The sequence below is a fragment of the Caretta caretta genome, chromosome 28 (genome assembly GCF_965140235.1).
Source record: "Caretta caretta isolate rCarCar2 chromosome 28, rCarCar1.hap1, whole genome shotgun sequence".
Lineage (NCBI taxonomy): Eukaryota > Metazoa > Chordata > Testudines > Cheloniidae > Caretta > Caretta caretta.
In genome coordinates, this window is record NC_134233.1 from 15,119,423 (window position 1) to 15,141,622 (window position 22,200).

General features: G+C 73.7%; 1 protein-coding gene across 1 annotated transcript; it reads right to left on the reverse strand.

Annotated features, from left to right (window-relative positions):
- Window positions 1-185: 185 nt before the first annotated feature.
- ARHGEF15 (Rho guanine nucleotide exchange factor 15) lies at window positions 186-21,119 on the reverse strand. The gene is given in 17 exon segments (XM_075123892.1): window positions 186-1,412; window positions 1,796-1,900; window positions 2,134-2,219; window positions 2,476-2,640; window positions 4,152-4,306; window positions 5,078-5,170; window positions 5,261-5,335; window positions 6,140-6,269; window positions 6,983-7,135; window positions 8,618-8,778; window positions 9,498-9,587; window positions 9,590-9,729; window positions 9,933-9,982; window positions 10,782-10,827; window positions 11,071-11,838; window positions 11,931-12,237; window positions 20,604-21,119. Coding segments are annotated over 16 exon segments (2,700 nt in total). The 5' UTR covers window positions 12,232-12,237; window positions 20,604-21,119; the 3' UTR covers window positions 186-1,230.
- Window positions 21,120-22,200: the final 1,081 nt, after the last annotated feature.

Genomic DNA, 22,200 nt, shown 5'->3' on the forward strand with positions numbered 1-22,200 from the left:
GCCGGAAACCGTGGGGGGGCAGTTGACAGCTGGAGCGTAAGTCCCTGCCCAGCATCTGTGGGGTGGGGGGGAGGGGGTGGTCTGTGACGCAGCCCCCCCAGGAGAAAGCATGTGACCCCCCAAAACGCCTTCCCCCCCCACACACACACACGGCGCCCCCCCCATGTCAATCATTGGGCCACACGTTCCTTTCACTTTCTGTTTATAAAAACCAGCCCTGGCATGACACCGTCCCCCCCCCCGAGCCCTAATAAATTAATACGGGGGGGGGGGCACCAGCCAGGCCAAGAAACAGCAGCTGAACCCGCCAGCCCCACGCTGCCCCCCATGCCCGGATCCCTGCTGAGAGCTGCCAGGGAGGGGCCGGGCTGGGGGGGGGGGGTCACAGCTCCAGGGACGCGTGGTGGAGGGGTGCTGGTTCACGGAGGGGGGGGGCCAGCTGAGGTAGCTTGTCCTGGAGCCGCCCCCCTCCAACACCGCTGGCTGCGGGTAGAGGTGGGGGGCCCTGGCCTGCACCCCCCCCCAACTTAGCCCAATATCCCGGCCCCGGCGGATCAGGGCACGTCCCGGTCCGGGCCCCGGCGGATCAAGGCGCATCCGGGCCCCCATGGATCAGGGCCCGTCCCGTGTCCGGCCCCGGCGGATCAGGGCACGTCCCGGTCCGGACCCCGGCGGATCAGGGCGCGTCCCGTGTCCGGCCCCGGCGGATCAGGGCGCGGACCCCAGCGGATCAGGGCGCGTCCCGTGTCCGGGCCCCCCCGGCGGATCAGGGCGCGGACCCCGGTGGATCAGGGCGCGTCCCGTGTCCGGCCCTGGTGGATCAGGGCGCGGGGCCCGGCCCGGCTCAGGTGGATCAGGGCGCGGGGCCCGGCCCGGCTCAGGTGGATCAGGGCGCGGGGCCCCGGCGGATCAGGGCACGTCCCGTGTCCGGCCTTGGTGGATCAGGGCGCGGGGCCCGGCCCGGCCCCGGTGGATCAGGGCGCGGGGCCCGGCCCGGCTCAGGTGGATCAGGGCGCGGGGCCCCGGCGGATCAGGGCACGTCCCGTGTCCGGCTCAGGTGGATCAGGGCGCGGGGCCCCGGAGGATCAGGGCACATCCCGTGTCCGGCTCAGGTGGATCAGGGCGCGGGGCCCGGCCCGGCTCAGGTGGATCAGGGCGCGGGGCCCCGGCGGATCAGGGCGCGGGGCCCGGCCCGGCTCAGGTGGATCAGGGCGCGGGGCCCGGCCCGGCTCAGGTGGAGCCGGCCTTGGCGGCGGCGAGGCGGCTGACCTGCAGCTGGCGGGCGGCCTGGAGGAGCCGGTGTCTCTCACGCAGGTTGCGCCGGCGGACGTGCTCGTTGGTGATCTCTTGCACGTGGCTGGCCGGGAACCAGCCCTTGCGCCCGTCGGCCAGTCGTTGGCCCTGGCACCAGCCTGCCGGGGCGAGGGGAGGGGTGAGCGCGGCCGGCCCGGGGCACCGCCAACGAGCCTGCCCTCGGCGCCCTCCCGCCACGGGGGGAAAAGACCCACGCCAGCGCCTGGGGGAGGGGCTGTGGATTCACGGGGCGGGGGGGGGGACACAGCGGTGGGGCAAGAGGGCCCAGGGATTTGGGGCCCACAGGGGGGAGGGTTAGGGGGGACCCCAATGGGTGGGGGATCGGGGGGGCAAAGCATGGAGCAAGGGGAGCCAGCAGGTGCCTGGGTTTGATCCAGCTCCTTCCACCGTGGGGCAGCACTGGGGCTCCCGGCCTGGGCACTGGGCTCTGGGGGGGGCTGCACCCTGCAGCGACGCCCCCCCCCCCATCCCCGGCGCTCACCCTCGCTCGTTTTCCGCAGCACGTTGACCACGTCGGCCGGCTCCAGGCTCAGCTCATCGGCCTGCCTGGCCACGTAGGGCTCCACGCACTGCACCTGGGGGCAGTCTGGGGGGAGAGGGGGGCAGGTGAGACCCCTGCCCCCCTAGAGCCAGGAGAGAACCCAGGAGTCCTGGCTCCCAGCCCCCCTGCTCTAACCCACCAGCCCCCACTCCCCTCCCAGAGCCAGGGAGAGAACCCAGGCGTCCTGGCTCCGAGCCCCCCCTCCCACTCCAACCACTAGACCCTCCTCCCCTCCCAGAGCCGGGTAGAACCCAGGCGTCCGGGCGGCAAGTACCCACCCCAGTCCTCGTAGATGATCTCCTGGGGCAGGCTGGGGGGGGTGCCGTGCTGGGGGAAGGCCTCCATCCATCGGTGCATGTCCGACCTGGGGGGGGGTAAGGGGGAGGAAGACTGTGAAAGGGGGAGCGCCATTGCCCCCCCCATCCTCGGTGTCTGTGGGGGGGTTTCCCGTCCTTACACCCACCTCCCCTCCCCAAAACAGCTACAGGGCCCCCTCAGGGACAGGGAGGGGGGGCCCCCCAACCCCCCCCCCCCGGGACTCCCCCTTGGCCTCCAGCCCCGATCCCTGCTCCCCCGGGGCCCCTCCACCTCCCCCGGCCCCCCCGCGGCCCCCCACTCACTGGCTGGGGGCCCGGCAGAGACGCTCGCAGGCTTGGCCCCGGTGGTTCTCCAGCAGGGTGAGGTAAAAGGCCTGGCCCAGGCCGGGCGCCGGGGGGGGCTGCCCCACCCCCTGCACCGAGACCAGCGAGCGGTGCCCGTAATCCCGCACCACGAAGCGCCCCGTGCTGGGGGGGGACACGGGGCGTCAGGGTGCGGCCGGAGCCCCCCCAGCCCCTGCCCAAACCAGCCCCCCTGCCTCGAGCCCCCCAGTCCCTGCCCAAACCAGCCCCCCTGCCTGGAGCCCCCCAGTCCCTGCCCAAACCAGCCCCCCTGCCTCGAGCCCCCCAGTCCCTGCCCAAACCAGCCCCCCTGCCTGGAGCCCCCCCCACAGCCCCCGCCCAAACCAGCCCCCCTGCCTCGAGCCCCCCAGCCCCTGCCCAAACCAGCCCCCCTGCCTGGAGCCCCCCAGTCCCTGCCCAAACCAGCCCCCCTGCCTCGAGCCCCCCCCACAGCCCCCACAGCCCCTGCCCAAACCAGCCCCCCTGCCTGGAGCCCCCCAGTCCCTGCCCAAACCAGCCCCCCTGCCTGGAGCCCCCCACACAGCCCCCGCCCAAACCAGCCCCCCTGCCTCGAGCCCCCCAGTCCCTGCCCAAACCAGCCCCCCTGGCTGGAACCCCCCCACAGCCCCCACAGCCCCTGGCCAAACCAGCCCCCCTGCCTCGAGCCACCCAGCCCCTGCCCAAACCAGCCCCCCTGCCTCGAGCCCCCCAGCCCCTGCCCAAACCAGCCCCCCTGCCTAGAGCCCCCCAGTCCCTGCCCAAACCAGCCCCCCTGCCTAAAGCCCCCCAGTCCCTGCCCAAACCAGCCCCCCTGGCTGGAACCCCCCCCCCACAGCCCCCCGCCCAAACCAGCCCCCCTGGCTGGAACCCCCCCCCCCACAGCCCCCACAGCCCCTGCCCAAACCAGCCCCCCTGCCTGGAGCCCCCCCACAGCCCCTGCCCAAACCAGCCCCCCTGCCTCAAGCCCCCCAGTCCCTGCCCAAACCAGCCCCCCTGCCTCGAGCCCCCCCCACAGCCCCCGCCCAAAGCAGCCCCCCTGCCTCAAGCCCCCCAGTCCCTGCCCAAACCAGCCCCCCTGCCTCGAGCCCCCCCCACAGCCCCCGCCCAAAGCAGCCCCCCTGCCTCGAGCCCCCCAGTCCCTGCCCAAACCAGCCCCCCTGCCTCGAGCCCCCCCAGCCCCTGCCCAAACCAGCCCCCCTGCCTGGAGCCCCCCCCACAGCCCCCACAGTCCCTGCCCAAACCAGCCCCCCTGCCTCGAGCCCCCCCCCACAGCCCCCCAGCCCCTGCCCAAACCAGCCCCCCTGCCTCGAGCCCCCCAGCCCCTGCCCAAACCAGCCCCCCTGCCTGGAGCCCCCCAGTCCCTGCCCAAACCAGCCCCCCTGCCTCGAGCCCCCCAGTCCCTGCCCAAACCAGCCCCCCTGCCTCGAGCCCCCCCAGCCCCTGCCCAAACCAGCCCCCCTGCCTGGAGCCCACCCCAGAGCCCCCCCAGCCCCTGCCAGGAGCCCCCCCAGCCCCAGCCCAAACCAGCCCCCCTGCCTGGAGCCCCCCCCAGAGCCCCCCCAGCCCCTGCCAGGAGCCCCCCCAGCCCCAGCCCAAACCAGCCCCCCCGCCTGCCCCCCCGAGCCCCCCGGCCCCACCTCTTGCGGCGGGTGAGCAGCAGCAGGTCGCTGAAGAGGAAGAGGTAGATGGGCACCGTCCGGGGCTTGGTGCCGAACAGGGACCCCCGGGGCAGCACCTCGGCCAGGCCCCCCTGCTTCTCCAGCCGCCGGCTCTGCGAGACGATGGGCACCGCCTGGGGGGCGGGGGGGTCAGCGCCGCCGGGGGAGGGGCGGGACCCCCAACAGACGGTGGGGGGGGCAGAGATGCCGGGGGAGGGGCGGGACCCCCAACAGACGGCGGGGGGGGGGGGCAGAGACGCCGGGAGAGGGGCAGGACCCCCAGCACAGGGCGCGGAGGGGGCAGAGACGCTGGGAGAGGGGCAGGACCCCCAAGAGACGGTGGGGGGGGCAGAGACGCCGGGGGAGGGGCGGGACCCCCAGCACAGGGCGGGGGGGGCAGAGACGCCGGGGGAGGGGCAGGACCCCCAACAGACGGCGGGGGGAGGGGAGAGACGCCGGGAGAGGGGCAGGACCCCCAGCACACGGCGGGGGGGGGGCAGAGAAGCCCGGGGGAGGGGCAGGACCCCCAGCACACGGCGGGGGGGGGGGGAGAGACACCGGGAGAGGGGCAGGACCCCCAGCACGGGGCGGGGGGGGGCAGAGACGCCAGGGGAGGGGCGGGACCCCCAGCACACGGCGGGGGGGGAGAGGGGCGGGACCCCCAGCACATGGCGGGGGGACAGAGACCCCAGGGGGCAGCACCCCCAGCATGTGGGCGGGGGCAGCACCAGACCCATGGGGGGGCAGGACCCCCGGGCCCACACCGGGGATGGGGGCGAGTGCGGGCCACCGTCCATGCCCCGCGGGCGTCCGGGGGGGGGCGCGAGCTGCCAGGGGCCTGGCCACAGGCCCAGACTCCGAGGTGCAGGGAGGGCTTGGGGGGCCGGGGGGGGCTCGGGGGGCACCTTGAGCTGGTCGAAGTCGATGCGCCCGGCGATCTCGATGAGCTCCTCCGTCTGCCGCATGCGCCCCACCTCCGAGTTGCACTCCTCAATGATCTGGGGGGCAGAGGGGGGCGAGTGAGGGGGGGCAGCCCCCCAGCCCCCCATCACCACCCCCCCCAGCCTCTCCCCCCCCCCCCGACTCACCTGGGAGACGCAGGCCAGTGCGTCCAGCGCGTTTCGCTCCCGCTCCGATCCCTCCTCCGCCCGGTGCAGGATGTTCTGGGGCACAGGGGGGACCCGGGTGAGCCGGGGAGAGAACCCAGGCGTCCTGGCTCCCAGCCCCGCCCTGCTCTCACCCAGCAGCCCCCACGCCCCTCCCAGAGCCGGGGAGAGAACCCAGGAGTCCTGACCCCCAGCCCCCCCTGTTCTAAGCACCAGGCCCCCCACGCCCCTCCCAGAGCCGGGGAGAGAACCCAGGAGTCCTGACCCCCAGCCCCCCCTGTTCCAACCACCAGGCCCCCCACGCCCCTCCCAGAGCCGGGGAGAGAACCCAGGAGTCCTGACCCCCAGCCCCCCCTGTTCTAAGCACCAGGCCCCCCACGCCCCTCCCAGAGCCGGGGAGAGAACCCAGGAGTCCTGACCCCCAGCCCCCCCTGTTCTAAGCACCAGGCCCCCCACGCCCCTCCCAGAGCCGGGGAGAGAACCCAGGAGTCCTGACTCCCAGCCCCCCCTGTTCTAAGCACCACGCCCCCCTCCCCCTCCCAGAGCCGGGGAGAGAACCCAGGCGTCCTGGCTCCCAGCCCCGCCCTGCTCTCACCCAGCAGCCCCCACACCCCTCCCAGAGCCGGGGAGAGAACCCAGGAGTCCTGACCCCCGGCCCCCCCTGTTCTAAGTACCAGGCCCCCCACGCCCCTCCCAGAGCCGGGGAGAGAACCCAGGAGTCCTGACCCCCAGCCCCCCCTGTTCTAAGCACCAGGCCCCCCACGCCCCTCCCAGAGCCAGGCAGAGAACCCAGGAGTCCTGACCCGCAGCCCCTGCTCTGGGCCGTGGGGCGCAGGCTGTCCCGGACGCCGGGGTCCCTACCTCCAGGAGCATCTTGAGGCGGGTGATGCGCTGGAAGGGCAGCAGCAGGAAGGAGAGGAGGGGGAGGCCTTGGCACAGGGGGTGCTCCTGCAGCCGGCCCAGCGCCGCCCCGAAGGGCCCGTTTCGCTCCCTGCGCCGGGGGGGGAGAGGGGTGAGACGGGGCCGGCCCCCCAAGTCCCAGCCAGGGCGCCCGGGCCTCGGCCCGACAACCACCCCGCCCCCGGCCTCTGTGCCCCCGTCCCCCTCCCCCTCGGCCCCCCATACGCCTCTCCTGTCGCCCCCGTCCCTGTCCCCCCTGGCCCCACCCCATGGTTCCGCCCCCACGGCCCAGCGCCCCGCCCCCGTCTCCCATGGCCCCGCCCCCTCTCCCCATGGCCCCGCCCCCATTCCCCATAGCCCGACCCCTCTTCCCATCGCCCCGCCCCCGTCTCCCATGGCCCCGCCCCCGTCTCCCATGGCCCCGCCCCCATTCCACATAGCCCCGCCCCTCTTCCCATCGCCCCGCCCCCGTCTCCCATGGCCCCGCCCCCATTCCACATAGCCCCGCCCCTCTTCCCATCGCCCCGCCCCCGTCTCCCATGGCCCCACCCCCTCTCCCGATGGCCCCGCCCCCATTCCCCATAGCCCGACCCCTCTTCCCATCGCCCCGCCCCCATCTCCCATGGCCCCACCCCCTCTCCCCATGGCCCCACCCCCATTCCCCATAGCCCCGCCCCTCTTCCCATCGCCCCGCCCCCGTCTCCCATGGCCCCGCCCCCATTCCCCATAGCCCCGCCCCTCTTCCCATCGCCCCGCCCCCGTCTCCCGTGGCCCCGCCCCCTCTCCCCGTGGCCCCGCCCGCACATGAGGGCGCTGTACTCCTTCTCCTGGTAGGGCTGGTTGCGGACGTAGTCCACGTAGGCGGGGAAGTCGCGCCGGGCGTGGGCGGCCACCACGTCGCTCACGTCGCGGATCTGCAGGCTCTCGGCCACGCGTCCCTCCAGCGCCGCCAGGAACCTGCCGCGGGCGGGGGGGCATCAGGGCCGGGGGGCGGGCTGGAGGGTCTGGGGGGGCTGTGGGTGGAACTGGAGGGGGTCCGGGGGGGACATGAGGGGACATGCTGGGGGGGACAGGCTGGGGATACATGGGGGGGCAAGCCAGGGGACATGCCGTGGGGCACACCAGGGTATGGGGGGGCAGGCCCGAGGCACATGGGGGGGCAGGCTAGAGGGAACGTGGGGGCAGGGGGCATGCCGTGGGGCACGCAGGGGGCAGGGAGCAGGCCGTGGGGAACGCCAGGGGGCACGCCAGGGGGCAGGCGGGGGACCGGGGGCAGGCGAGGGGCCAGGAGGAAGGCGGGGGGCCGGCGGGGGACACGTGGGGGGCACGCGGGGAGCAGGTGGGGGACCAGGGGCCGGCGGGGGGCACGCAGGGGTCCGGCGGGGGGGCACGCGGGGGACCAGGGGCAGGTGGGGAGCAGGCGGGGGACCAGGGGCCGGCGGGGGGCCGGCGGGGGGCCAGGGGGACACGCGGGGGACTAGGAGCCGGCGGGGGGCCAGGGGGAAGGTGGGGGACCAGGGGCCGGCGGGGGGCACGCGGGGGGCCGGCGGGGGGGCACGCGGGGGACCAGAGGCCGGCGGGGGGCAGGTGGGGAGCAGGCGGGGGACCAGGGGCCGGCGGGGGGCCAGGGGGAAGGCGGGGGACCAGGGGCCGGCGGGGGGCACGCGGGGGTCCGGCGGGGGGGCACACGGGGGACCAGGAGCCGGCGGGGGGCCAGGGGGAAGGCGGGGGGCCGGCGGGGGACACGTGCGGGGCACGCGGGGGGGAATGCGGGGGACCAGGGGCCGGCGGGGGGCCAGGGGGAAGGTGGGGGGCCGGCGGGGGACACGTGGTGGGCACGCGGGGAGCAGGTGGGGGACCAGGGGCCGGCGGGGGGCATGCGGGGGTCCGGCGGGGGGGAATGCGGGGGACCAGGGGCCGGCGGGGGGCATGGGGCAGGCGGGGGACCAGGGGCCGGCGGGGGGCCCGGGGGAAGGCGGGGGGCAGGCAGGGGCTCGCGGGGGGCCGGCGGGGGTCAGGCGGGGGGCCCGGGGGAAGGCGGGGGAAGGCGGGGGGCCGGCGGGGGTCAGGCGGGGGGCCCGGGGGAAGGCGGGGGGCCGGCGGGGGTCAGGCGGGGGGCCCGGGGGAAGGCGGGGGAAGGCGGGGGGCCGGCGGGGGTCAGGCGGGGGGGAAGGCGGGGGAAGGCGGGGGGCCGGCGGGGGTCAGGCGGGGGGTCAGGCGGGGGGGAAGGCGGGGGGCCGGCGGGGGTCAGGCGGGGGGCCCGGGGGAAGGCGGGGGGCCGGCGGGGGTCAGGCGGGGGGGAAGGCGGGGGAAGGCGGGGGGCCGGCGGGGGTCAGGCGGGGGGGAAGGCGGGGGGGAAGGCGGGGGGCCGGCGGGGGTCAGGCGGGGGGCCCGGGGGAAGGCGGGGGGCAGGCAGGGGCCAGCGGGGGCAGGCCTGACCTGGCGCTGATCTCCTTGACCCGCAGGACGCTGGAGAACAGGGCCTGGCGCTCCCGGGGCGCCAGGGTCTCGCCCAGCTCCCGCGAGCCCACGAAGTGCTCGGCCAGCAGCCGCAGCGAGCGCTGGTAGGAGGCCTCCGACGTCAGCACCTCGAACAGGCTCTGCCGGGACAGGCGGGGGTCAGGCCGGGGGCCCCGGGGGGCGCGCGGGGTCCCCGGGCCCCTCCCCTGGCCTCGCCGTCGCTCGGGAGCCCGGGGCCTGGCGGGGAGGCCGGGGGCAGAGGGGACCGGGGGGCACGGCGGGGGGCGGGAAGGGGAACTGGGGGACACAGCGTGGGGGGCAGGGGGCACAGCCAGTGGGGCGTGGCAGGGGGACCGGGGGGCAAGGTGCTGGGGGGGCAGGAGGAAGCGGGGGACATGGCGCGGGGGGGCAGGGGAATTGGGGGGCCAGGAGGAACCAGGGGACATGGCGCTGGGGGGGCAGGGGAATTGAGGGGCAGGGGAATCAGGGGGGCAGGAGGAACCAGGGGACATGGCGCTGGGGGGGCAGGGGAATTGGGGGGCAGGAGGAAGCGGGGGACATGGCATTGGGGGGGCAGGGGAATGGAGGGCAGGAGGAAGCGGGGGATATGGCGCTGGGGGGACAGGGGAATGGGGGGCAGGGGAATGGGGGGCAGGAGGAAGCGGCGGATATGGCGCTGGGGGGGCAGGGGAATTGGGGGGCCAGGAGGAACCGGGGGACATGGCGCTGGGGGGACAGGGGAATTGGGGGGGCAGGGGAATGCAGGGCAGGAGGAAGTGGCGGATATGGCGCTGGGGGGGGCAGGGGAACCGGGGGGGGGCAGCGGGAAGCGGGGGGGGCGGCGGGGGGCCCAACCCACCTCCTGCATCTTGCGCTCCTGGGGGCTGATGTGCCGGAGGAGGCCGCTCTCCCGCACGGCCGGCAGGTCCTGCCAGAGGGTGCTGCGGGGGGGCGCCGGGGGGGCCCGGGGGGGGGCGCCGGGGGGGGCGCCGGGGCGTCGTCCCAGCTGCTCGGGCTGGCGCTATGGGGCAGGGTCTGGCGCTGGATCTCCTTGCGGATGACGGCCTGCCGGTAGGTCTGGTACAGGGGCTCTGGGGGGGGGGGGGGGAAAGGGGTCAGGCTGCCCCCCATTCGCCCCACCCCACCCCGGGGCCCCAATCCCCTCCCCCAGCCCCGTGCCCTTGCCCCAGGACCCTTCCTGCCCCGATCCCCATACCCGGGAATCCCCCCCCCCGCCCCGCAGCCCCTCCTCCCCCCCCTCCGCCAGCGCCCCCCCGGCACAGCCCCCCCTTACCGTCCTGCAGGGGCAGCCCCCAGCCGGGGCCCTTCAGGGATGGGCAGCACCTGTGGGGGGAGGGGGAGCGAGGTCAGAGCCGCATGGACAGACGAGGGGCTGCGGGGGGGGTGGACAGAAGGGCTGGGGGGCAGAGAGACAAACAGGGGGGCTGGAGGGCAGACGGACGGAGAGGTGGCGGGGGGCAGGGGGACAGACGAGGGGCTGCGGGGGGGGTGGACAGAAGGGCTGGGGGGCAGAGAGACAAACAGGGGGGCTGGAGGGCAGACGGATGGAGAGGTGGCGGGGGGCAGGGGGACAGACGAGGGGCTGCGGGGGAGGTGGACAGAGGGGCTGGGGGGCAGAGAGACAAACGGGGGGGTTGGAGGGCAGACGGACGGAGAGGTGGTGGGGGGGCAGGGGACAGATGAGGGGCTGCGGGGGGGGTGGACAGAGGGGCTGGGGGGCAGAGAGACAAACAGGGGGGCTGGAGGGCAGACGGACGGAGAGGTGGCGGGGGGCAGGGGGACAGACGAGGGGCTGCGGGGGGGGTGGACAGAGGGGCTGGGGGGCAGAGAGACAAACGGGGGGGTTGGAGGGCAGACGGACGGAGAGGTGGTGGGGGGGCAGGGGACAGATGAGGGGCTGCGGGGGGGGGTGGACAGAGGGGCTGGGGGGCAGAGAGACAAACGGGGGGTCTGGAGGGCAGACGGACGGAGAGGTGGCGGGGGGCAGTGGGACAGACGGGGGGCTGCGGGGGGCGGACAGAAGGGCTGGGGGGCAGAGAGACAAACGGGGGGTCTGGAGGGCAGACGGACGGAGAGGTGGCGGGGGGCAGGGGACAGATGGGGGGCTGGGGGGGACACAGACCTGTCCCTCGGCGGCTCTGGCTCCGGACTGTGGCCATCCGAGTCTCCTGGGGACACGGAGTGTGGGGTCAGTGGGGCTGGGGGGACCTGCCCCCCCGAGCCAGCCCCGCTCCTGGCTCCCCTCCCACACTCCAAACCCACACCCCACCCGGGGAACCCCGATCCCAGCATCCCCACAACGAGGAAATGCAGCCCCCCCTCTCCAGTCCGGACCCCCCCCAACCCCCTCCCATGGGGCAGCCGGGACCCAGGATTCGGGGCGTGGACGGACCCTGGTCCCCGGGCCGTACCTTGGCGGGGTTCGTCCCCCGGCGCCGGGGCGTGCTCCTTCTGCAGGGGCGGGGGAGGCTGGGAGGCGGGCGGCGGGGGGCAGAGCTTGGCGGGGGGCGGGGGAGGCTGGGTGGGGGGCGGCGGTAGGGAACATGTCTTGGCAGGGACTTGGGGGCCTGGGGCAGGCTGGGCAGGGGGCGGGGATGGGGGGCGCGCTTTGGCAGCGATTGGGGGTTTGTGGGGGGGCTGGGCAGGCGGGGGTGGGGGGCACGGTTTGGCAGGGACTGGAGGGGCTTGGGAGGGGGCAGAGGATGGGGGGCAGCTGTCCCCCCGCTCTGGCTGCCAGGAGCCGAGCCCTGTGCCCTGTGTCCCGCGCAGGGGCTTCGCCGGGGTCTTGGGGGGCACGGCCGGGGGGGGCCGGGCCGCCTCGGGCGCCCCCCCCTTGGCCCGCCGGGGGGGCTTGGCCAGCGCCGGGCCCCCGTTGAGCTGGGCCGTGGGGCGGTAGCTGGTCAGAACCACGCTGCCGTCCTCGGGGGGCGGGGCGGGGGGCTTGAGGGGGGACCAGCGGGACTGGGGGGCGGGGGTGACCTCCAGGAGGCGCCGGAAGAGGGGGCCCTCCTCGTCGGTGGAGGCGGAGCCGTCCGAGCCTGGCTCCTCCCCCTCGGGGGCCGGCACCCAGGCCAGCACCATGCCGGGCCGGTGCCGATGGCAGCCGCAGGGGCAGCGTGGGGGGCAGGCGCCCGGGGGCTCCGGGATGGGGGGCTCCCCCCCGGCGTCCGGGCACCGACCTGCAGGGGGAGAGAGAGAGAGACGGGGTGAGGGGGGGGGGCCTGTCACGCGATGCCCCACACGCCCCGGGGGCGCCCCAAGCCAGACTCACCGAGCTCCGTCCCCGGGGGGGGCCGGGCCCCATTCTCCAGCGGGGGGCTGGGGGCCCGGCCCCCACCCGCCCGGTGCTCAAAGCGCCCCACGATCTTGCGGACGTTGCCCGGGCGCTGCGCCCTGCCGGGGGGCGCATCCAGACAGGGGGCCGGCAGGGGGGCGGCCTCCGGGCTCGGCAGCCCCAGGTCCTGCTGGGGGGCCAGGCAGGGCCGCGACCGGGAGGGGGGCCGTGGCTTGATGATGCGGGTGGGCTTCTGGGTGGGGGGCAGGGCGGGGGGCAGGGGGTCCATCGACGACATGGTCACCTGCGGGGGGGAGAGAGACGTGCTCAGGAGATGATGCAGCTGCCTCTGGGGCGGGGCGCAGGGGACCCGGGGCCCCCTCGCCCGGCCCCAGACGCGGCCACCTCTGGGGCGGGGCGCAGGGGACACGGGGCCCCCTCGCCCGGCCCCGAGACGCGGCCACCTCTGGGGCGGGGCGCAGGGGACACGGGGCCCCCTCGCCCGGCCCCGAGACGCGGCCACCTCTGGGGCGGGGCGCACAAGTCAGCAAACAAATTTGGAACAGGAAACGCAGGGTAAAGGACCAGGGCAGCTGCCGGGGGGGGGGAGGGAACCTGGGTAGGACGCCAGGGTCCACACCCAGCTGATCCCAGAAAAAGCAAGAGTAGCCCCGGCCACTCCCGCACTCTACCCCATAGCCCCCATTCCCCTCCCAGAGCCAGGGAGAGAACCCAGGAGTCCGGGCTCCCAGCCCCCCCTGCTCTGACCCACCAGCCCCCACTCCCCTCCCAGACCCAGGGAGAGAACCCAGGAGTCCGGGCTCCCAGCCCCCCCTGCTCTGACCCACCAGCCCCCACTCCCCTCCCAGAGCCAGGGAGAGAACCCAGGAGTCCGGGCTCCCAGCCCCTCTGCTCTGACCCACCGGCCCCCACTCCCCTCCCAGAGCCAGGGAGAGAACCCAGGAGTCCGGGCTCCCAGCCCCTCTGCTCTAACCCCCCACTCCCCTCCCAGAGCCGGGGAGAGAACCCAGGAGTCCTGGCTCCCAGTCCCCCCTGCTCTAACCCACCAGCCCCCACTCCCCTCCCAGAGCCAGGGAGAGAACCCAGGAGTCCGGGCTCCCAGCCCCTCTGCTCTGACCCACCGGCCCCCACTCCCCTCCCAGAGCCAGGGAGAGAACCCAGGAGTCCGGGCTCCCAGCCCCTCTGCTCTGACCCACCGGCCCCCACTCCCCTCCCAGAGCCAGGGAGAGAACCCAGGAGTCCGGGCTCCCAGCCCCTCTGCTCTAACCCCCCACTCCCCTCCCAGAGCCAGGGAGAGAACCCAGGAGTCCGGGCTCCCAGCCCCTCTGCTCTGACCCACCGGCCCCCACTCCCCTCCCAGAGCCAGGGAGAGAACCCAGGAGTCCTGACTCCCAGACCCCCCTGCTCTAACCCACTACCCCCCACTCCCCTCCCAGAGCCAGGGAGAGAACCCAGGAGTCCAGGCTCCCAGCCCCTCTGCTCTGACCCACCAGCCCCCACTCGTCTCCCAGAGCCAGGGAGAGAACCCAGGAGTCCTGACTCCCAGCCCCCCCTGCTCTAACCCCCCCTCCCCTCCCAGAGCCGGGGAGAGAACCCAGGAGTCCTGGCTCCCAGCCCCCCCTGCTCTAACCCACCAGCCACCACTGCCCTCCCAGAGCCGGGGAGAGAACCCAGGAGTCCTGGCTCCCAGCCCTGCCCGCCCCCATATTTCCACATGGCTCACCAGGGCCGGCCTCTTGGCACAGCCCAGGGCAGGCGGGGAGGGACGGTGCCAAGGGAGAAGCAGGTGCCCACCCCCCCCAGGACACAGAGAAAGGAGCACCGGGGGGGGGGAGGGCTCAGCGGGGAGCGGAGGGGGGATCTCCCCTCACACCCAGTGCATCTGTCTCCGCCCCACACACTTCCTCCCCAGCCCCGCCCCACCCCGGCTAGTCCCGGCCCAGCTGCCAGGGTTAAATTTGGCCTGGATTCCCCAGTTGCTGGCCCAGCCAGGAGCCCTCCCCACCCCCACCCTGGCCCACCCCCCACCAGCCCCCCACTCCCCTCCCAGAACCAGGGAGAGAACCCAGGAGTCCGGGCTCCCAGCCCCCCCTGCTCTCACCCACCAGCCCCCCCTCCCCTCCCAGAGCCGGGGAGAGAACCCAGGAGTCCTGGCTCTCCCCATCCTCATCCTCTCTCCCACATTCTCCCGGGGGGGACGGGGGGGGTGAACTCAGGGCTGGTGCAGCTGTTGGGATATTTCTAGCCAACCATGTGAGTGGGGGGTTGTGGGGCTGAGCTGGATAATATAGATGGGGAGTGGCAGTGGGGTCTCGTGGCTGGAATGGCGGGGAGGGGCTTGGGAGCCAGGACTCCTGGGTTCTGTCCCTCTTCCATTCCCTGGGGACCTCTGTCCATCTGTCAGTGCCTCAGTTTCCCAGATATCAGTCCCCACATCGGGGAGAATCACCCCCGGGGGCCAGCAGCGCGGGGCCCATGACACACGGCGGGGCGCTCGACTCTGTGGGAAGCAGGGGGGCTAGGAATCGTTGGTCTGCAATGCGGAGGGGGCTTGCCCCCCCTTCAGGCTATACACAGAGTGGGCGGTGAACCGGGCTAGTGGTTGGAAAAGGCTGCTCCCCCCCCCCAGCTCAGAGCCAGGGCCCCCATAGTCCCCCCCAACCCCCTCCCGGCTCTGGGCCGGCCCCCTCTCTCAAAGGCCCTTTGTGCAGGCGGCCGGCCGGGAACTCCAGCCAAGCCGCCGGCTCCCCACCGGCCCCGGTGACTCAGCGGGGCTCGCACAGGGCCCCTTTGTACCAGGAGAGCCGCCCTCAGCAGCCGGGCGCGCGGAGAATCGCCCTCAGCCTGGGGCAGTACGGGGCCAAGGTGCCACACAGCCCCAGTGCCACCCACGGGCTGATGGGAGCCAGGACTCCTGGGTTCTCCCCACTGAAGCCTGCCAAAGCAAAGCCCCCCCCCCCGTCCCAGTAGGGAGGAGAGGGAGCCCTGGGGGGTGTAGATTGCCAGCTGGGGGGGTGGGGAGGAGGATGCAGGGACACCCCCCATGCCCTGGCCCAGCGGGGAGGGGAAGTGCGTCTTTCCGCAGCCAGGAAATGGTAAATCCAGAGGAAGGGCAGGAATTTCCGAGGGGGGTGAGGGGAAGAGTTGCCCTGCCGTCTCCCAGCTCCACGTTATACGAGCGCTAAGGAACCCATTCAGGGAAACTGAGGCAGGGGGAGGGGATGGGACTGAGCTAAGTACACAGAGCTGGGGATAGAACCCAGGAGTCCGAGCACCCAGCTGTCCTCCCCCGCTCCCCGGCTCTAATCACTAGACCTCAATCCCCGCCCAGAGCCAGGAATAGAACCCAGGAGTCCTGGCTCCCAGCCCCGCCCCCCCCGCTCTAACCACTAGACCTCGCTCGTTCTCTGCCCCCAGGGGGCTGCGGTGTCTCACTGAGCTTCCTGGCGGGACTAATTTATCCCTGCTGAGCCCCCTGCCCCCCGCCACATCCTTCCGCCCCCCCCAGCTACATCCTCTCCCTCCCTTCCCCCCCCACACTCCACACACGCAGCTTTGGGTCCCCCGGCTCCTACAGAGGTCCTCCGCGCTCGTGGCTGCCCCCTGCCGGCCGCGCTCGAGGCTGCACGGTGTGTATCTTAGACCCCGTAATGCCTGAGGGGGATTCCCCGCCTGCTCTCTGGGAGCTGCGCTGGGGCTGTCTGGGCCCTGTTATCCCCGGACAGGCTGTGGGGAGCCCTGAGGAAGGGGCACCGCTCCGGCACTGGGCTGCCCGGGGGTCAATCAGCTGGAGGGGGGAACGTCGCCCTGTCCCGTAGGCTGAGACCCGGAGCGGGGAACCCACAGCCCCAAGCCTAGTGCTGCTGTGAGTGTCTGGAGAGCAGGGGAGCAGGGGGGGGGCCTAGGAGCCCGGATGCCTGGGTTCCATCCCCTGGTCTGGGAAGGGAGTGGTTACTGCGGGGGGAGGCCCTGGGACCAGGACTCCTGGGTTCTCTCCCCAGCTGTGGGAGGGGAGTGGGTTCCAGTGTTTAGAGCGGGGGGGCTGGGAGCAGGACTCCTGGGTTCTCTCCCCAGCTCTGGGAGGGGTGTGGGGCCTAGTGGTCAGAGCAGGGGGAAGGGGGCTGGGAGCCTGGGTTCTATTCCTGGCTGGCATAAGATTTCCTCCCTACCAATCGGGACTGCCAGTCTCGCCCCCCCTCCCCACTTTCCTGTGGGGCACGGCCCCAGGGGGCAGTTTCACTTACTGCCTGGGGGGATCCGTGCCTGGAGGCTCAGGGGGTCACTGCCAGGAGAAGGGGGGAGGCCTGGCCCTTGGGGGCAGAGACCCAGGAACTCACTAGGATACAAAGGCTGGAAGGGGAATGTGTGGGGAGAGAACCCAGGTGTCCGGCCTCCCAGACCCCCCCTGCTCTGACCCACTAGATCCCACTCCCCTCCCACAGCTGGGGCGAGAACCCAGGAGTCCTGGCTCCCAGGCCCCCCTGCTCTGACCCACCAGGTCCCACTCTCCTCCCAGAGCCCTGGAGAGAACCCAGGCGTCCTGGCTCCCAGCCCCCCCTGCTCTGACCCACCAGGCCCCACTCTCCTCCCAGAGCCCTGGAGAGAACCCAGGCGTCCTGGCCCCCAGGCCCCCTGCTCTGACCCACCAGGCCCCACTCTCCTCCCAGAGCCCTGGAGAGAACCCAGGCGTCCTGGCTCCCAGGCCCCCCTGCTCTGACCCACCAGGCCCCACTCTCCTCCCAGAGCCCTGGAGAGAACCCAGGCGTCCTGGCTCCCAGGCCCCCCTGCTCTGACCCACCAGGCCCCACTCTCCTCCCAGAGCCCTGGAGAGAACCCAGGCGTCCTGGCTCCCAGGCCCCCCTGCTCTGACCCACCAGGCCCCACTCTCCTCCCAGAGCCCTGGAGAGAACCCAGGAGTCCTGGCCCCCAGCCCCCCTGCTCTGACCCACCAGGCCCCACTCTCCTCCCAGAGCCCTGGAGAGAACCCAGGCGTCCTGGCTCCCAGGCCCCCCTGCTCTGACCCACCAGGCCCCACTCTCCTCCCAGAGCCCTGGAGAGAACCCAGGCGTCCTGGCTCCCAGGCCCCCCTGCTCTGACCCACCAGGCCCCACTCTCCTCCCAGAGCCCTGGAGAGAACCCAGGCGTCCTGGCTCCCAGGCCCCCCTGCTCTGACCCACCAGGCCCCACTCTCCTCCCAGAGCCCTGGAGAGAACCCAGGCGTCCTGGCTCCCAGCTAAGCTAATCCCCAAGGCAATTAGAGCTACAAACCTTCCCAATGCCCCCCAGCACCAGGATTCCCCCTGCTCCCCAGCCTGCCCCCCCCCCACGCCTGCCTCTGGCTCCCCTCCCCCACCCCTGTACAGAGGGCCCTGGCAGGGTGATGTGGGGTGGGACAGGGGCCACACACCCCACCCCCCCGGTTTCCAACACCCCCTTCCCCTCCCCCCGCAGCTCACCCCAAGCCAGCGGCTGCTTCAGTCCTTCCCCGACATACGCTCGCTTCTTCCGCCCCTATTTCCCGCCCCTGCCCCTCGCGGTGGGGTGGGGCTGGGAGCCAGGACTCCTGGGTTCTCTCCCCGGCTCCGGGAGGGGAGTGGGGGCTGGTGGGTTGCAGCAGGGGGGCTGGGAGCCAGGACTCCTGGGTTCTCTCCCCGGCTCTGGGAGGGGAGTGGGGGCTGGTGGGTTAGAGCAGGGGGGGCTGGGAGCCAGGACTCCTGGGTTCTCTCCCCGGCTCTGGGAGGGGAGTGGGGTCTAGTGGGTTGCAGCAGGGGGGCTGGGAGCCAGGACTCCTGGGTTCTCTCCCCGGCTCTGGGAGGGGAGTGGGGGCTGGTGGGTTAGAGCAGGGGGGGCAGGGAGCTAGGACTCCTGGGTTCTCTCCCTGGCTCTAGGAGGCCTAGTGGGTTAGAGCAGGGGGGGCTGGGAGCCAGGACTCCTGGGTTCTCTCCCCGGCTCTGGGAGGGGAGTGGGGGCTGGTGGGTTAGAGCAGGGGGGGCTGGGAGCCAGGACTCCTGGGTTCTCTCCCCGGCTCTGGGAGGGGTACGGGGGCTGGTGGTTAGAGCAAGGGGGGTTGGCCTGGCCCTCTCCCTGTCCCCAGCCCACAGCCCTCTCCGGGCTGAGGGAATCGGTCTCCGGCCTCGCTGGGTGCCAGGACTCCTGGGTTCTCTCTCTGCCCCTCCAGTGCATCTGGTCTCCAGCAGAGACGGGGGAAGTTGGAGACCCAGAGACCCCAGCCAGCCAGTGAGACCCCCCCCCCCCACTTCCCAGCCAGCACCATCACTTAGAGCCCGGCCTCCCTGGGGGACCCCGGTGTCCGACTGGAGAGGGGCGCCTGGCATGGGGCAGCGTGGCACGGAGGGGCCTAGCTCCTTCCAGGGGGGCGTTGGGGGAAAGCACATATAATGAGGGGGGGTGCACGGGATGGGGGGGACAGGAATACACCCTCTCTAGCCTTCGGTCCTCCCACTCACAGCTGGCAGGGCCCGTCTGAACCACCGGGCCCAGACCCGCTCCCAGCGCTCCTGAAATGCGGCCACCTCTGGGGTGGAGAAGAACAGGGCTGGGACAGCCCACAGCAACACTGGGGGTGGAGAGAGGAGACTGCCAGGGGGAGCGCGCCCCACAGCACAGCCCCCCCACCCCGCCCCCAGCACGGCACCTGGGGCCTCGGGGCCAGCCCTGAAACACAGGAAGAAACTTTCCTTCCTGTGTCAACACCTGAGGTCCTGAGACACCTTCTGCTCCCGGAGCCAGGTGTGCCAGCCCGAGAGCCCCACACCCACCTTGCCCCCGCCCCACCCGCTTGGCGCGGGCCTCCCTTCCCTTACTGCCAGGGAGGTTATTTCGGCCTTGCCAGCCCTGGGGTGAGAACGCCACCCTGGAGACCTCCGGGCTGGAGAGGGAGAGGATAGAACCCAGGAGTCCTGGCTCCCAGCCCCCCTGCTCTAACCCACTAGGCCCCACTCCCCTCCCAGAGCCGGGGAGAGAACCCAGGAGTCCTGGCTCCCAGCCCCCCTGCTCTAACCCACTAGGCCCCACTCCCCTCCCAGAACCGGGGAGAGAACCCAGGAGTCCTGGCTCCCAGCCCCCCTGCTCTAACCCACTAGGCCCCACTCCCCTCCCAGAGCCGGGGAGAGAACCCAGGAGTCCTGGCTCCCAGCCCCCTGCTCTAACCCACTAGGCCCCACTCCCCTCCCAGAACCGGGGAGAGAACCCAGGAGTCCTGGCTCCCAGCCCCCCCTGCTCTAACCCACTAGGCCCCACTCCCCTCCCAGAGCCGGGGAGAGAACCCAGGAGTCCTGGCTCCCAGCCCCCCCTGCTCTAACCCACTAGGCCCCACTCCCCTCCCAGAGCCGGGGAGAGAACCCAGGAGTCCTGGCTCCCAGCCCCCCTGCTCTAACCCACTAGGCCCCCACTCCCCTCCCAGAGCCAGGGAGAGAACCCAGGAGTCCTGGCTCCCAGCCCCCTGCTCTAACCCACTAGGCCCCACTCCCCTCCCAGAACCGGGGAGAGAACCCAGGAGTCCTGGCTCCCAGCCCCCTGCTCTAACCCACTAGGCCCCACTCCCCTCCCAGAACCGGGGAGAGAACCCAGGAGTCCTGGCTCCCAGCCCCCCCTGCTCTAACCCACTAGGCGCCACTCCCCTCCCAGAGCCGGGGAGAGAACCCAGGAGTCCTGGCTACCAGCACCCCTGCTCTAACCCACTAGGCGCTACTCCCCTCCCAGAGCCGGGGAGAGAACCCAGGAGTCCTGGCTCCCAGCCCCACTTCGTGCAAAGGTACCTGCCCCCAGACGAAGCTCCTTCCCCATTCCCTGAACACTGAGATCCCCGACTCATTTCATGTCTCTCACTTCCTCGTTCACCGGCTCTGGCGACCCCCAGACGCTGACGCTGTGGGGCTGGCTCGGACGAGCCCCATCCCGTTAGGAGCCGGCATGCCTGGGTGCTCCCCCAGAGGAAACGCAGAGAAGGCCTGGGGACCCCTAATGACAGGGCCAGCAGCTGCCCCCCTCCCCGCCCCCCGCAGCCCAGCGCCCCCTGCCGAGCCCCCCCTGCTCCCCACAGCCCAGCCCCCCTCTGCTGCCCCCCCTTGCCCCCCACAGCCCAGCGGCCCCTGCCGAGCCCCCCCTGCTCCCCACAGCCTAGCCCCCCCTACTGCCCCCTCCCTGCCCCCCGCAGCCCAGCGCCCCCTGCAGAGCCCCTGCCCCGCTCCCTGCAACCCAGTGCCCCCTGCTGCCCCCCTCCCTGCCCCCCGCAGCCCAGCGCCCCCACCCCGCTCCCCACAGCCCAGCGCCCCCTGCTGCCCCCCACCTCACCCCCTGCAGCCCAGCGCCCCCTGCTGCCCCCCACCTCACCCCCTGCAGCCCGGCGCCCCCTAGCGATTCCCTGGCTTCCCGGGGAGACCCCACGTCTGGAGGGGAGCCCCAGGACCCCTCAGCCCACAGGGACCCACGGGAGCAATGGGGCGGGCTGGGGGGCAGCTAGGGACATCTGCTGAGCCGTGCTGGGGGCCCGGGCTGGATGCTGGGTCCGGGGGGCTGGGCAGGAAACAGCCCCCGCCCAGCAGCGCACTGCGGACGCGTCCCCGCCGCCCCCCTTGTCCCCCGGGGCTCGGGCTGCGGCTGCAGACCCGGCTCTGCGGCGCCACCCACCTTCGGTCGCCTTCACGGGCGCACGGTCCCCCCCGGGGCGCAGGATCCGGGGCGCACGGTCCCCCCCGGGGCGCAGGATCCGGGGCGCACGGTCCCCCCCCGGGGATGTAGGATCCGGGGCGCACGGTCCCCCCCCGGGGATGTAGGATCCGGGGCGCACGGTCCCCCCCGGGGCGCAGGATCCGGGGCGCACGGTCCCCCCCCGGGGACGTAGGATCCGGGGCGCACGGTCCCCCCTGGGGAGCAGGATCCGGGGCGCACGGTCCCTCCCTGGGGAGCAGGATCCGGGGCGCACGGTCCCACCCTGGGCGCAGGATCCGGGGCGCACGGTCCCCCCCCGGGATGTAGGATCGGGGCCCACGGTCCCTCCCTGGGGATGTAGGATCCGGGGCGCTCCGGGCCCGGGCCCGGGCCGCTGGGTCCCGCCCGAGGATCCGGGCTCAGCCGCCCTTTGTCCCGCACACGCCGCCGGGCTGCTGCAGGCGGCCGCTGCCTGCGCTCGGGGCAGGCGCCGCCGCCTCCATGTGACCGGCCCGGGATGGGGGGCGGAGCCGGGATGTGGGGGGACGGGGGGGCGGGGAGAACATGACTGGAGTCCCGGCTCCCGGCCTGGGACGGAACCGGCAGCGCCCCCAGACTGGCAGCAAGACCCCCACCGCATCCTGGCACCGCGCCCCCCCAGCCTGGCACCGCGCCCCCTGCCTGGTACCGCGCCCCCAATCTGGCACCGCGCCCCCCAGCCTGGCACCGCGCCCCCTGCCTGGTACCGCGCCCCCTGCCTGGCACCGCGCCCCCCACCTGGCACCGCACCCCCATCCTGGCACCGCACCCCCCACCTAGCACTGCACCCCCATCCTGGCACCGCACCCCCCCACCTGGCACCACACCCCCATCCTGGCATCACGCCCCCCTGCCTGGTACCGTGACCCCCACCTAGCACTGCACCCCCAGCCTGGTACCGCGCCCCCATCCTGGCACCGTCCCCCCACCTGGCACAGCCCCCCCAGCCTGGCACCGCGCCCCCCTGCCTGGTACCGTGCCCCCATTCTGACACCGTGCCCCCATCCTGGCATGGCACCCCCATCCTGGCACTGTGCCCCCCACCTGGCACCGCACCCGCAGCCTGGCATGGCACCCCCATTCTGGCACCGCGCCCCCATCCTGGCACCGTGCCCCCCACCTTGCACCACGCCCTCCTGCCTGGCACCGTCCCCCCCACCTGGCACCGTGCCCCCAGCCTGTCATTTCTGGTGAGCCGCCAACCACACCCCAGGCCCTCTGCTCCCCGGCCGGCCTTTGCCCCCTTTATCTCCGGGTGTGGCTGGCGGGGAAGGCGGCTGAAGCGCTCACCCATGTGTCCTAGGCCCCACACTGCACCCAGAGCAGCGATTCTCCTCCCTCCCAAGGGCTTCCCCAGCTCCCCCCCCGGCCTGGTGGGGAGCCCAGCAGGGGGCGCCGTGCTGTGGGCAACGGGGCGGGGCGCTCAGCAGGGGGCGCTCTCCCCTAGGCGCCAGGGCGGCGCTAGGGGGCGCTGTTGCTAAAGGGGGCCCGGGGCGGCAGGAGCCACGTGACTGTCCCCCGCGGGCCTGGGGCGCCT